The sequence below is a fragment of the Oncorhynchus tshawytscha genome, unplaced genomic scaffold (assembly GCF_018296145.1).
Source record: "Oncorhynchus tshawytscha isolate Ot180627B unplaced genomic scaffold, Otsh_v2.0 Un_contig_8238_pilon_pilon, whole genome shotgun sequence".
NCBI lineage: Eukaryota > Metazoa > Chordata > Actinopteri > Salmoniformes > Salmonidae > Oncorhynchus > Oncorhynchus tshawytscha.
The window spans coordinates 42,872-56,960 of NW_024609216.1; the positions used below are offsets into that span (position 1 = coordinate 42,872).

A 14,089-nucleotide genomic window follows, 5' to 3' on the forward strand; every position below is an offset into this window, starting at 1 on the left:
CCAGAGAGACAGAGGATGAGAACCAGAAAAACCACTATGATTCCTACAGCTGCATTCAGAACTGAGGTATGTTTCCTTAAAAGATCAAATGGACGATATGAGTACATGGCATGTCTTATAATGTAAAAACGAACATAATTCAGAATATCAACACAATACATGTTACTACTTGGAGATCTTATACTACTTGTCAAGGGATCCAAGCCAACACATAATTATGAACCAAAGTGTAATCAGTCAAAACACAATGATTAAGATTAGCTTGAAACTTGTAGTTTTGTATAGAAGTATTGAAGATGTAACTTTACCTGCTACAATGATCATCAGAGCTGTAGAGTTCATAGATCCTCTTCCATTCTGGGCCTCACAGTAGTATTCTCCTCTGTTTTCAGAGATGATGTTAGTGATGCTGTAACTCTGTCCTGATGCTTATGCTGAGATTACATTCGTCTTGTACCAGGTGTATTTGTCCACAGGTGGGTTGGCATCACTGCATCCTCACTGCTGACCGGGTATAAGATCCGGCTGTTGGGCTTTTTCCACAACATTATTCACCAGCTTAAGAAGTTATACTTCAATGTCTCAGGTGGAGTTATTCACCAGCTATAGAGTGAGTTGTTGTTTATGTTTCTAAGACTGCAGGGTGGGAGATGCAACAATTGCCTTGAGAACAGCAGGAAGTGTGTTGGTGGTCTTTCTCTGGTCTGTAGCAGGTATGGTCTCATTCATAACTTTTCGTTGCTCTGTTTAACAATCTAAAAACATTTCTAAAAGTTTAAAAATCCTAATGTTATTCCGATGTGTTCTGTTAAGTGTCTCACTTTAAATAGTGGGGTTAGGGTTTCACTTTAAATAGTTATATTTCAAACCTCACTGAGGTTTCATTCACACTTCTGCACATCAGCAGCAGGAGCTGAATAAGAATGAGGTCAACCACAAGCAAGTTGTTCCATTTCAATTCCACTCAATTCAGGAAGTAGATTGAAATTCTAATTCCAATTATCTTCAAACCTTTTCAATGAGTGAAAATGTAGAATTGGAATTTGGTTTACTTTCTGAATTGACTGGAATTGACATGGGATTGACCCCAATGGTAACAATTTATTTGACACAGTGTCATAGCATGCTATGACTTTGTCATGACCATGTCACAATATGTCATAACAGCTGACATAACTTATCATAACCTGTCATAATATGGTCATAACACTCTCATGACCTATCATCACCTGCTGTGACATATATTGTGTTATTTTATGGCTGATTATGACACCTACTTAAGAGTGTCAAAACACCACCTTTATTGAAATGTGTTTTTTCCCTGCCAAGAAGTTACATTTCGTTTGAAAGTTTGTAATTAATTATTTACAGTCATGTTTCTTTTCATCATATTTTAAAACCTCTTAAGGATCTGCCCCTTTTCTTCAATTTTCGCCTAAAATGACCCAAATCTAACTGCCTGTAGCTCAGGTCCTGAAGCAAGGATATGCATATTCTTGGTACATTACCATTTGAAAGGAAACACTTTGAAGTTTGTGGAAATATGAAAGGAATGTTGGAGAATATAACATATTTGATCTGGTAAAAGATAATACAAAGGAAAAATCAACCGTTCTTTTTAATTTTTTTGGACCTTCATCTTTGATATGCAAGAGAAAGGCCATAATGTATTATTCCAGCCCAGGTTAGATTTTTAGCCCCTCGATGGCAGCAGTGTATGTGCAAAGTTTTAGAGTGATCCAATGAACCATTGCATTTCTGTTCAAAATGTTGTATCAGGACTGTCCAAATGTGCCTAATTTGTTTATTAATAACATTCATGTTCAAAATTGTCCACTCTCCTCAAACAATAGCATGGTATTATTTCTCTGTAATAGCTACTGTAAATTGTACAGTGAAGTTAGATTAACAAGAATGTAAGCTTTCTGCCAATATCAGATATGTCTATGTCCTGGGAAATGTTCTTGTTATTTACAACCTCATGCTAATCGCATTAGCCTACGTTAGCTCAACTGTCCTGTTGCGTAACAATGACATTTTGGAACAGTGAGGGCATTCTGACATCACGTGCATAAAAAACTTATGCTGGGGCAACCGTTAGAGATATTGGAACTCATGTGAAAAGGTTAATGTCTTAATCTGCGCTGCCCTCAAACTAAGGCACGCTGCCTGCTTTTATGTATAGGCTGTTTCAACTTGTCAAATTCATATGATTTTCTAACAAGTTTTATTTTCTAACAACAGTTTGAGTTGGGGTCCTCATTAATTCACATAAAAGTAGGCCATTTCACTTTTGCTGACAATTCAGTTTTTGGGGAATTACTGAGCCTGACGAACTTTCCCAAGCACCTCCCAATTGTTTCCGCAGATCAAGTATGCAGACATTTGCGCATCTCCAGTCAGAACAGGACCTGCACAAACTTTTTCACATTTTCCAGCTGGTGCCCGCATCGCCTTCATTGTTGTTTTCATTACTACATGAGAATGACTTTGGACATTTTGGGGGGAAATGTCCCATTATAAAAGAGTAAAAGTATAATCCATCCTATTTATCTTCAATATATTTAATTAACATTACAAGGAAAAAACATTGGGGGTTCTCTTCTTTTCGGACCAGGTTCTGTTATGGTTCTCTACAGTCCAGGTTCTGTGTTGGTTGACTTAAGTCCAGGTTCTGTGGTGGTTCTCTTCAGTTCTGATAATCGGAGGGCTCAACATCTATCTGAGGGTCTGTGTCACTGTCCAGGTTCTGTGGTGGTTCGCTCCAGTTCTGATAATCGGAGGGCTCAGCATCTATCTGAAGGTCTGTGTCACAGGGGAGTCCCTTAATCTGAAAGAAGACACACTGAATGAACACTTTACACACCACTTCATGAAGTGTTTATGGACACATGTCACTGTTACAGGATGGACACTGTGGAGAGAATGAGAGAGAGAGGCAGCACAGAACATGAGAGGGAGGGAGGGAAGGAGGGAGGGAGTAGAGAGAGAGAAATGCACACTTTGTGACACCACTCTCTCTTTCATTTTCTCTGAACAAATTCAAATACTGTATAAAACACAAACACCAGCCAGGTGTCACTCTGGTGACATGGTCCTCATGTTCAGACCTGTGTACGTGTCACTGTTAGGGTCATGATGGACACTCTGGAGAGAGCGGGAAATAGAGAGAGGGAGAGAACATGGTAACAGTAAAAATAGTGTGAAAGAGACTGTTGTGATACAGTAAATTAATGTCACCAGGTGTGGAGGTGGAGGTTTACTGATATAATCACCTGTGTGTCTGCTGTGGCATCACTTCCTCCTGTGGATCTCCTGTAAAGTGGAACATAGTGAGATAAAATCTCTACTGACCTCTACTGGAGGTTTATAAACATTTCATATTTATCCCTGGTATGGAAATCCTCACCTCTTCAGAGTGCAGTAGATGGTGAGGAGCAGAGCTCCAGCAGTCAGGACAGCCCCCACCCCCATTACAGGAACCCAGGGAAACACTGCTGCAGGATCATGGGTTTAGGTGTCAGTAGGTTAGAACATATATCTGTTTGTAGTTGTATTTATTATGGATCCTCATTAGCAAAATGTAGGCAGTAAAATTAAGGCAATTATTCCATTTTTAAAAACATTACAATGCATTCACTACAGATTGCAAAACACATGACTTATATGACCTTAGGCCCCTACTCTAACACCACATATCTACAACACAAAATCCGTGTGTACATGTGTTTATAGTGCTTATCTGTTAAAACAGTCATCTCACAGAGCACCAGAAATAGACAGAACATGACATACTTACACATGACATTAATATGGACAGGGATGGAAGTCTCTGTCCCTTTAATGTTTCTAGCTTCACAGTAGTATTCTCCTCTGTCCTCAGAGATGATGTTAGTGATGCTGTAACTCTGTCCTGATGCTTTTGGTGAGGTTACGTTCTTCTTGTACCAGGTGTATTTGTCCACAGGTGGGTTGGCATCACTGCTGCAGGTCAGAGTCACTGAACTGCCCTCCACTATTTCACCAGAGGGACTAACTGACACTGAGGTGCTCTTTGGTCCATCTGATGTAAAAGACAGTGGATTTAGAAGGAGTACAAATTAGGTTAGTTGCAAATATTCTATTAACTTTCCACAAATGTACTTTTCCACACAATGACTTTTAGATTCACCCTCTTATTGAAGATTCTCTATTCAAGTATCATGTGAAGCTAATATCTGTCACTACAATGTTAATATACCAAACTAAATATTTAAACCCCATCTACTCACATGTGACAGTGAGAGTCTCTTCAGCAGAGGGGAGATCCTCATGTCCTACAGAACAGGAGTATCTGCCTGTATCCTCACTGCTGACTGAGAAAAGGATATAGACAGGAGAGGAGGTGTTGCTGTTTGGTACAGACTGTCCATTCTTATACCAACTGTAGACTGTGATGGGGTCCAGTGTACATTTGGTTCTACATCTCAATGTGACATTCTCCCCCTCTGACACAGATGTAGGATCCATCTCCAACACAACATCTAGAGTAAAAGGAAACAAATCATTATTATCCTCCTATATATGTCCTCTTATATGAAATACTAGATTTGTTTTGTTCTGTCACATACCACCACAGTTTCTGTATGACTGCCCTTAATAAGTTCATTACAGTAATAGATGTGAGATGAGTGACATATTACCTGTGACAGTCAGGGAGACAGGTGAGCCAGCAAACGTATCTCCTGATGTTATCAATCTGAATCTGTACCCAGCAGAGTCTCTCAATCTCAGGTCTGTGATTCTCAGGGTACAGTCACTCTCCTTATCCCCAAGGTACTCTATATGACCCTCATACCCTGGCACTGAGCTCAGATCTTCAGCCTCCATACCAGACCATTTAGTAAACCAGAAAGCTTGTTTGATCTCATGATAACTGGGATATGTGTAAGAGCAGGATATGTTCACTGTTGACCCCTTCAAGGTACAGATACTCTGATGGGTGTAAGTCACACTCCAACACTTCTGACCTGAAAGACAAGAAGATAACAGAACACCTTTCAACAGTCTTTAATTACAATGCTTACCAGTATACACTTATATTTTTAATAAAGTAGGAAAATAATAATTACTTCCTAACCGTTTGTAAAACCATAATTATATTCAGTAAAAGTAACGAGGAAGTGACCACCCCTTCAGGTTTGTAGTTTTTCAACATTTGTAGTTTTCATTTTATGAAAATTGAAAGGGTGTTCTATGTGCAAAAACATAGCGCAAAGGTCTTCAAAAAGTGAATTCTCCCAGTGACATGAATGCACCCCGACGCGGATGGCTCCATGTGGAGGTAATTAGGGAAAGTGCCAACCAGCCGTGGAGGCAACATAAAAGGAGCGATGTGGCCCACCGCAGGAGAGACCCGGGAGAGACCGACACAGAGCCAAAGCTGAGAAGAAGAAGGACCGAACCCAAAACCTCTCTGTGATTTTCTTTGTTATGTTTATTTTATGGCCTAGTAAAGTTGTGTTTGTTTATTTTAGGACTAAAACCTCTCTGTGTTAATCTCTGCCTCAACCCAACACCCCACAGTTTGTTATGTTTATTTTATGGCCTAGTAAAGTTGTGTTTGCTGACTAAAACCTCTCTGTGTTAATCTCTGCACGCTCAACCCAACACCCCACAGTTTGTTATGTTTATTTTATGGCCTAGTAAAGTTGTGTTTGCTGACTAAAACCTCTGTGTTAATCTCTGCACGCTCAACCCAACACCCCACAGTTTGTTATGTTTATTTTATGGCCTAGTAAAGTTGTGTTTGCTGACTAAAACCTCTCTGTGTTAATCTCTGCACGCTCAACCCAACACCCCACAGTTTGTTATGTTTATTTTATGGCCTAGTAAAGTTGTGTTTGCTGACTAAAACCTCCCTGTGTTAATCTCTGCACGCTCAACCCAACACCCCACAGTTTGTTATGTTTATTTTATGGCCTAGTAAAGTTGTGTTTGCTGACTAAAACCTCCCTGTGTTAATCTCTGCACGCTCAACCCAACACCCCACAGTTTACCACAATTTTAATAAATGACCACATTTTCATGAATTTGATTATATATTCTTGAAGCCCATTCAACACAGCTTGGGAATAGATACGGAACTAAAGCAGAAGTGGATGTCACACTCAAAGCATATACAAATATGATTGTCCCTCAAGTGACATGTTGTATGTAATGTTGTTTACAAGCTCAACACTCACACACTGCAGGAGAGAGGAGATCCTCATGGCCTTTTACAGCACAGGAGTAACTGTCTGCATCACTAAAGGAGTCTGAGTACAGGCTGGAAGTGTCCTCCTTTACTTTGTGTCCGTTCTTGTACCAGATGTAGGTGGGGTTGTCAGTCAGAGTACAGGTGGTGCTACAGGTCAGTGTCTTATCCTGATGTCCACCAGTCACCTTCACCTGAAGACCTGGAGAAAAACAATATCACTGTAAATCCCTTTATCACTGACTTATCACTCTAATACAAAGATGGAAGAAATCCTATGTTATACAGACAGAAACACAAACCAAGACATTTATCCTGAACTAAATGAAATTCAACAGTTTAACTATATTGAATGTTACTGTACACATTATAGTGATTATACATTACAGACCCCTTTTCTCACACTAACTGCGTTTGTCCACACTTTGTTGCCGTACTCTACTTGCTGAGTGTGAATGGAAACCACAGAAAGGACCTAAGTGTTACTCAGTGAGGTGTAAAAGACAACTATTCCAGAAAAGAAGAAGCCCCTAACAGACGATGTCACTGAATACACAGAATAACATTAAGATAACATTACTAAAACATTACGAATGAGACCATACCTGCTACAGACCAGAGAAAGACCACCAACACACTTCCTGCTGTTCTCAAGGACATTGTTGCATCTCCCACCCTGCAGTCTTAGAAACATAAACAACTCACTCTATAGCTGGTGAATAACTCCACCTGATACATTGAAGTATAAACTGTAAATGGGGTCCAGGGCCTCATTACTGAAAATGAACCAGGCTCATGTTGTGTTGTGTTGTATTGTGCTATATGGTTGTCTATGTGAATACTGTCTGTCTGTAAGTCTATTGCACTATGTATGTATGTAATGTGTGTGATGTGTTGCATGTCTGTCTACGTCTGTCTATTTAAGATGACATGCTGTATGATGCTAAAATAATTTCAGAATAGATACAATAAAGTCATCATCATCATTAACAACAACAACAGGTCTGTATTACTGTAAACACATATTTCTACATTGATTATTCTGAAGCTGTTTCATTCTCAGAACCCCAAATATGGGAAGATAAATGTTCAATCCTCTACGGACCACCAGGTTCAATGATAACTCCTATCCCCAAGCTGTGAGGCTAAACAGTAAGTGACACACACACACACACACACACAATCTGTATTGAAGGCCCATAAGGCCCATGGAGTCTGTATCAAAGTCTAGAGAGCTGGTTGTTATGGATGTAGAAAGTTGAAACACACATCCTACACAGTAGAGATGTCAACCCTCCTCCCCATCAGTCCTGAAGGGCCCTCAGCTAAATCCACTGCGTGCAACACACACACCGTTTTATTTCTTAATTATTTGGACCAGGAGCCCTGAACCAAGATCAGCGCTCCTACTCTGAGACACTTTGTGAATACGGACCCTGATATAACAACCCGTTACGTCCGTTGTTAGAAGGAGACCAAGGTGCAGCGTGGTAGGCGTACATTATACTTTAATTTTAATTGACTCCAAAAAACAACAAAATATAAACGAACGTAAATTTCTGCAGGGCTAACAGCAACTGTGCAAAAACAAGATACCACAACAGAAAGTGGGGAAAAGGGCTGCCTAAGTATGATTCCCAATCAGAGACAACGATAGACAGCTGCCTCTGATTAGGAACCATACTGGGCCAAAAACAAAGAAATAGACAACACAGAATGCCCACCGCAAATCACACCCTGACCTAACCAAATAGAGAAATAAAACGTCTCTCTAAGGTCAGGGCGTGACACTGAGACAGTGTTTACTGCATAACTTCCGGTGTTTCAAACAAAGTCTCTTGACATAGATTGCAAGGTTAGCAATGGCCTGATGCACGGTTAACCAATGGCCTGATGTCCTTGTTCAACTTCAATGGCCATCAGGCAAAGCAAGGATTAGGAAACAACTGTGTACTCTGTCAACGGTACTGACAAACATGTCATTATTCTGTAGTATATTTTGTAGTAATAACTGGACGGTTTCAGCCCTGAAAGCTGATTGGCTAACAACCATGGTATATTTAAGCAATATTGCATGAGAGCCCATGTGTTATGATGACATTTTTATCATGGCTGTGAGTGTCATAGCCTTAAAAGCAAAGTCCTCTGGGTTTTGTTGTACCGTAACCACACAATACATGATTAATCTGTATCCAGGCATGCTGAGTTGCGTTGTGCATAAAAGCCTGTACTACACCCTCCACTTCTTAAGGACCAAACCCTTTTTTCCCATTTTCGCCTAAAATGACATACCCACATTTAACTGCCTGTAGCTCAGGACCTGAAGCAAGGATATGCATATTCTTGATACCATTTGAAAGGAAACACTTTGAAGTTTGTGGAAATGTGAAATGAATGTAGGAGAATATAACACATTAGATTTGGTAAAAGATAATACAAAGAAATAAAAATCATTTTTTTTGGTATTTTCTTTGTACAATCATTATTGAAATGCAAGAGAAAAGCATGATGTATTATTCCAGCCCAAGCGCAATTTAGACTTTGGCCACAAGATGGCCGCAGTGTATGTGCAAAGTAGACTGTAGACTGATCCAATGAACCATTGCACATCTGTTCAAGATGTTGTATCAAGACTGCCCAAATGTGCCTAATTGGTTTATTCATACATTTTCAAGTTCATAATTGTGCACTCTAGCCTTTAGCACAATGCAGATGTTGCCTGTAATCCATGGCTTCTGGTTGGGATATGTAGGTACGGTCACTGTGGGGACAACGTCGTCGATGCACTGATTGATGAAGACAATAACTGAGGTGGTTTACTCCTCAATGCCATTTGATGAATCCCGGAACATATTCCAGTCTGTGCTAGAAAAAAAGGTCCTGTAGCGTAGCATCCACGTCATCTGACCACTTCCGTATTGAGCGAGTCCTGGGTACTTCCTGCTTTAGTTTTTTCTTGTCAGCAGGAATCAGGAGGATATAATTATGGTCAGATTTGCCAAATGGAGGGCGGGGTGCTCTACTCTACTGTATTGTGGGATACTTGTATAAATTCATATTTTTAAGATTTTCAAGTTAACAGATGATAAAGACAGACTAGGCTGTAATATTTAAAGCAACATTTTATGGCTTTAAAGTTTAAAACATTTTATTGTCTTAAACTTTGAGCTAATTCACAACAAAATGCATAATTTACACTGAATCACACTGTATTGGAAATAATCATAAAAAATGTCACCATAAATCAAGTGTGATTGTGATATTAATATTCATAAATGCCATGGCACAATAATGTCTGACAGCAATACAAAGTAAGTCAATTAACACATCAGGAGCAACTAGGTGCGAAAGCAAAACATATTAAAAGCTGTTTTTAATATTATACATATTTTACAATGGGGAAATGTCCCATTGTAAAAGAGTAGAATATAATCCATCCTATTTATCTTCAATATATATAATTAACGTTACAAGGAAAAAACATTAAACTTCAATGTTTGTAGAGAAGTTAAAGTTCATTGTCTGGAAATCCTAGGTCCAGGTTCTGCATAGATTATTTTAATGCAAGGTTCTGTGGTGGTTGTCTTCAATCTAGTTTCTGTGGTGGTTCTCTTCAGTCCAGGTTCTATGGTGGCTTAGTATCTATTTGAGGGGGATGTGTCACTGGGTGAGTCTCTCACATTCTGAACAAAGACACACTGAAGGAGCACTTTATACACCACTTCATAAAATGTTTAGGAACAAACACACACACACACACCTACTGCCTGGATGTCACTCTGGTGACCTGGTATTCTTCTTCAGAGATGTGCACATGTCACTGTTAGGGTCAGGATGGACACTCTGTAGAGTGAGGGAGGGAGGGTGTGAGGGAGGGTGTGAGGGAGGGGGGGGGGGAGGGAGGGGGGAGGGAGGGAGGGGGAGGGAGGGAGGGAGGGAGGGAGGGAGGGAGGGAGGGAGGGAGGGAGGGAGGGAGGGAGGGGGAGGGAGGGAGGGAGGGAGGGAGGGAGGGAGGGAGGGGGGAAATTCATGAGCACTTTGAGACACCTCTATCATTTTCTCTAAACACAAACACATAATAAGACACTTACTGCCAGAGTGTCGTAGTCAGTTGAACTGGTCCTCACGTTCAGACCTGTGTACGTGTCACTGTTAGGGTCATGGTGGACACTCTGGAGTGAGCGGGAAATGGAGAGAGAGAACATAGTAAAAGTGAAAATAGTGTGAAAGAGACTGTTGTGATACAGTAGATTAATGTCACCAGGTGTGAAGGTGGAGGTGTAACTGATATAATCACCTGTGTGTCTGCTGTGGCATCACTTCCTCCTGTGGATCTCCTGTAAAGAGGAACAGAGTGAGTTATGCTCTCTACTGACCTCTAGTGGAGGTTGTGTTACTAATGCAGTATATCTCAATGAAAGATTCACCTCTTCAGAGTGCAGTAGATGGTGAGGAGCAGAGCTCCAGCAGTCAGGACAGCCCCCACCCCCACCACAGGAAACCAGGGAAACACTGCTGCAGGATCATGGGTTTAGGTGTCAAGAGGTTAGAACATATATCTGTTAAATCAGTCATATCACAGAGCACCAGAAATAGACAGAACATGACATACTTACACATGACATTAATATGGACAGGGATGGAAGTCTCTGTCCCTTTAATGTTTCTAGCTTCACAGTAATATTCTCCTCTGTCCTCAGAGCTGATGTCAGTGATGCTGTAACTCTGTCCTGATGCTTTTGGTGAGGCTATATTCTTCTTGTACCAGGTGTATTTGTCCAAAGGTGGGTTGGCATGACTGCTGCAGGTCAGAGTCACTGAACTGCCCTCCACTATTTCACCAGAGGGACTGACTGATACTGAGGTGTTCCATGGACCATCTGGTGTAAAATACATTGGATATAGTAAAAGTACAAATTAGGTCAGTTAAATATTATATTAACTTTCCACAAATGTACAGTTGAAGTCGGAACTTTACATACACCTTAGCCAAATACATTTAAACTCAGTTTTTCACAATTCCTGACATTTAATCCTAGTAACAATTCCCTGTCGTAGGTCAGTTAGGATAACTACTATTTTAAGAATGTGAAAGTATCAGAATAATTGTAGAGAGAGTGATTTATTTCAGCTTTTATTTCTTTCATCACATTCCCAGTGAGTCAGAAGTTTACATACACTCAATTAGTATTTGGTAGCATTGCTTTTATATTCTTTATCTTGGGTCAAACATTTTGGGTAGCATTCCACTAGCTTCCCACAATAAGTTGGATGAATTTTGGCCCATTCATAACGATGGTCATTATGGCCAAACAGTTTTATTTTTGTTTCATCAGACCAGAGAACATTTCTCCAAAAAGTATGATCTTTGTCCCCATGTGCAGTTGCAAACCATAGTCTGGCTTTTTTATGGCGGTTTAAGGAGCAGTGGCTTCTTCCTTATTGAGCGGCCTTTCAGGTTATGTCGATATAGGACTCGTTTTACTGTGGATATAGATACTTTTGTACCCATTTCCTCCAGCATCTTCACATCACATTTTAACTTTGCTGTTGTTCTGGGATTGAGTTGCACTTTTCACACCAAAGTACGTTAATCTCTAGGAGACAGAACGCATCTGCTTCCTGAGCGGTATGAAGGCTGCGTGGTCCCATGGTGTTTATACTTGAATACTATTGTTTGTACAGATGAACGTGGTACCTCCAGGTGTTTGGAAATTGCTCCCAATGATTAACCAAACTTGTGGAGGTCTACAATCTTTTCTGAGGTCTTGGCTGATTTCTTTTGATTTTCCCATGATGTCAAGCAAAGAGGCACTGAGTTTGAAGGTAGGCCTTGAAATACATCCACAGGTACACCTCCAATTGACTGAAATGATGTCAATTAGCCTATCGGAAGCTTCTAAAGCCATGACATCTGAAATTGTGTAATTTTCCAAGCTGTTTAAAGGCACAGTCAACTTAGTGTATGTAATCTTTTGACCCACTGTATAGTGATACAGTGAATTATAAGTGAAATAATCGGTCTATAAACAATTGTTTGAAAACGTACTTGTGTCATGCACAAAGTAGATGTCCTAACAGACTTGCCAAAACTATACAGTGCTTTGCAAAAGTATTCACCCCCTTGGCGTTTTCCCAATTTGTTGCATTACAACCTGTAATTTAAATGGTTTTTCGTCAAAAATAGTCAAAATTAGTGAAGTGAAATGGAAAAATGACTTGTTTAAAAATATTCAAAAAAATTCTAACGGAAAAGTGGTGCGTGCAAATGTATTCACCCCTTTGCTATGAAGCCCCTAAATAACATCTGGTGCAACCAATTACCTTCAGAAGTCACATAATTAGTTAAATCTAAGTGTCAGATGATTTGTCACATGATCTCAATATATACACCTGTTCTGGAAGGCCCCAGAGTCTGCAACACCACTAAGCAAGGGGTACCACCAAGCAAGCAACACTATGACGACCAAGGAGCTCTCCAAACAGGTCAGGGACAAAGTTGTGGAGAAGTACAGATCAGGGTTGGGTTGTAAAAAAAAATCATAAACTTTGAACATCCCATGAAGCACCATTAAATCTATTATTAACAAATGGAAGGAAAATGGCACCACAACAAACCTGCCAAGAGAGGGTTGCCCACCAAAACTTACAGACCAGGCAAGGAGGGCATTAATCAGAGAGGCAACAAAGAGACCAAAAATAACCTAGAAGGAGCTGCAAAGCTCCAAAGCGGTGATTGGAGTATCTGTCCATAGGACCACTTTAAGCTGTACACTCCACAGAGCTGGGTTTTTGGGAAGAGTGGACTGAAAAAAAGCCATTGCTTAAAGAAAAAAATAACCAAACAAGTGTTCACCAAAAGGCATGTGTGAATAGTTATGCATGCTCAAGTTTTCAGTTTTTTAAAATGATTTCTTTTTTGTTTCACATGAAAAATATTTTGCATCTTCAAAGTGGTAGGCATGTTGTGTAAATCAAAATTTACAAACCCCCCAAAATATATTTTAATAGCCTCCCGGGTGGCGCAGTGGTTAAGGGCACTGTACTGCAGCGCCAGCTATGCCACCAGAGACTCTGGGTTTGCGACCAGGCTCTGTTGTAACCGGCCGCGACCGGGAGGTCCGTGGGGCGACGCACAATTGGCCTAACGTCGTCCGGGTTAGGAGGGTTTGGCCGGTAGGGAAATCCTTGTCTTATCGCGCACCAGCGACTCCTGTGGCGGGCCGGGCGCAGTGCGCACTAACCACGGTTGCCAGGTGCACGGTGTTTCCTCCGACACATTGGTGCGGCTGGCTTCCGGGTTGGATGGCGCTGTGTTAAGAAGCAGTGCGGCTTGGTTGGGTTGTGTGTCGGAGGACGCATGACTTTCAACCTTTGTCTGTACCGAGCCCGTACGGGAGTTGTAGCGTATATATATATATACAGTGCCTTGCGAAAGTATTCGGCCCCCTTGAACTTTGCGACCTTTTGCCACATTTCAGGCTTCAAACATAAAGATATAAAACTGTATTTTTTTGTGAAGAATCAACAACAAGTGGGACACAATCATGAAGTGGAACGACATTTATTGGATATTTCAAACTTTTTAACAAATCAAAAACTGAAAAATTGTAGCGCCACCTTTTGCTGCGATTACAGCTGTAAGTCGCTTGGGGTATGTCTCTATCAGTTTTGCACATCGAGAGACTGACATTTTTCCCATTCCTCCTTGCAAAACAGCTCGAGCTCAGTGAGGTTGGATGGAGAGCATTTGTGAACAGCAGTTTTCAGTTCTTTCCACAGATTCTCGATTGGATTCAGGTCTGGACTTTGACTTGGCCATTCTAACACCTGAATATGTTTATTTTTGAACCA

General features: G+C 40.6%; 1 protein-coding gene across 1 annotated transcript; it reads right to left on the reverse strand.

Moving 5' to 3' along the window:
• Positions 1-3,067: 3,067 nt before the first annotated feature.
• LOC121844437 (sialoadhesin-like) lies at positions 3,068-6,895 on the reverse strand. Its single transcript, XM_042314495.1, has 8 exons — positions 6,841-6,895; positions 6,225-6,437; positions 4,683-5,009; positions 4,272-4,523; positions 3,800-4,063; positions 3,410-3,497; positions 3,276-3,315; positions 3,068-3,147 (listed from the first exon to the last, which is right to left on the reverse strand). The coding sequence occupies exons 1-8, from the start codon at positions 6,893-6,895 to the stop codon at positions 3,079-3,081; spliced, it is 1,308 nt and encodes a 435-aa protein (XP_042170429.1). The 3' UTR covers positions 3,068-3,078.
• Positions 6,896-14,089: the final 7,194 nt, after the last annotated feature.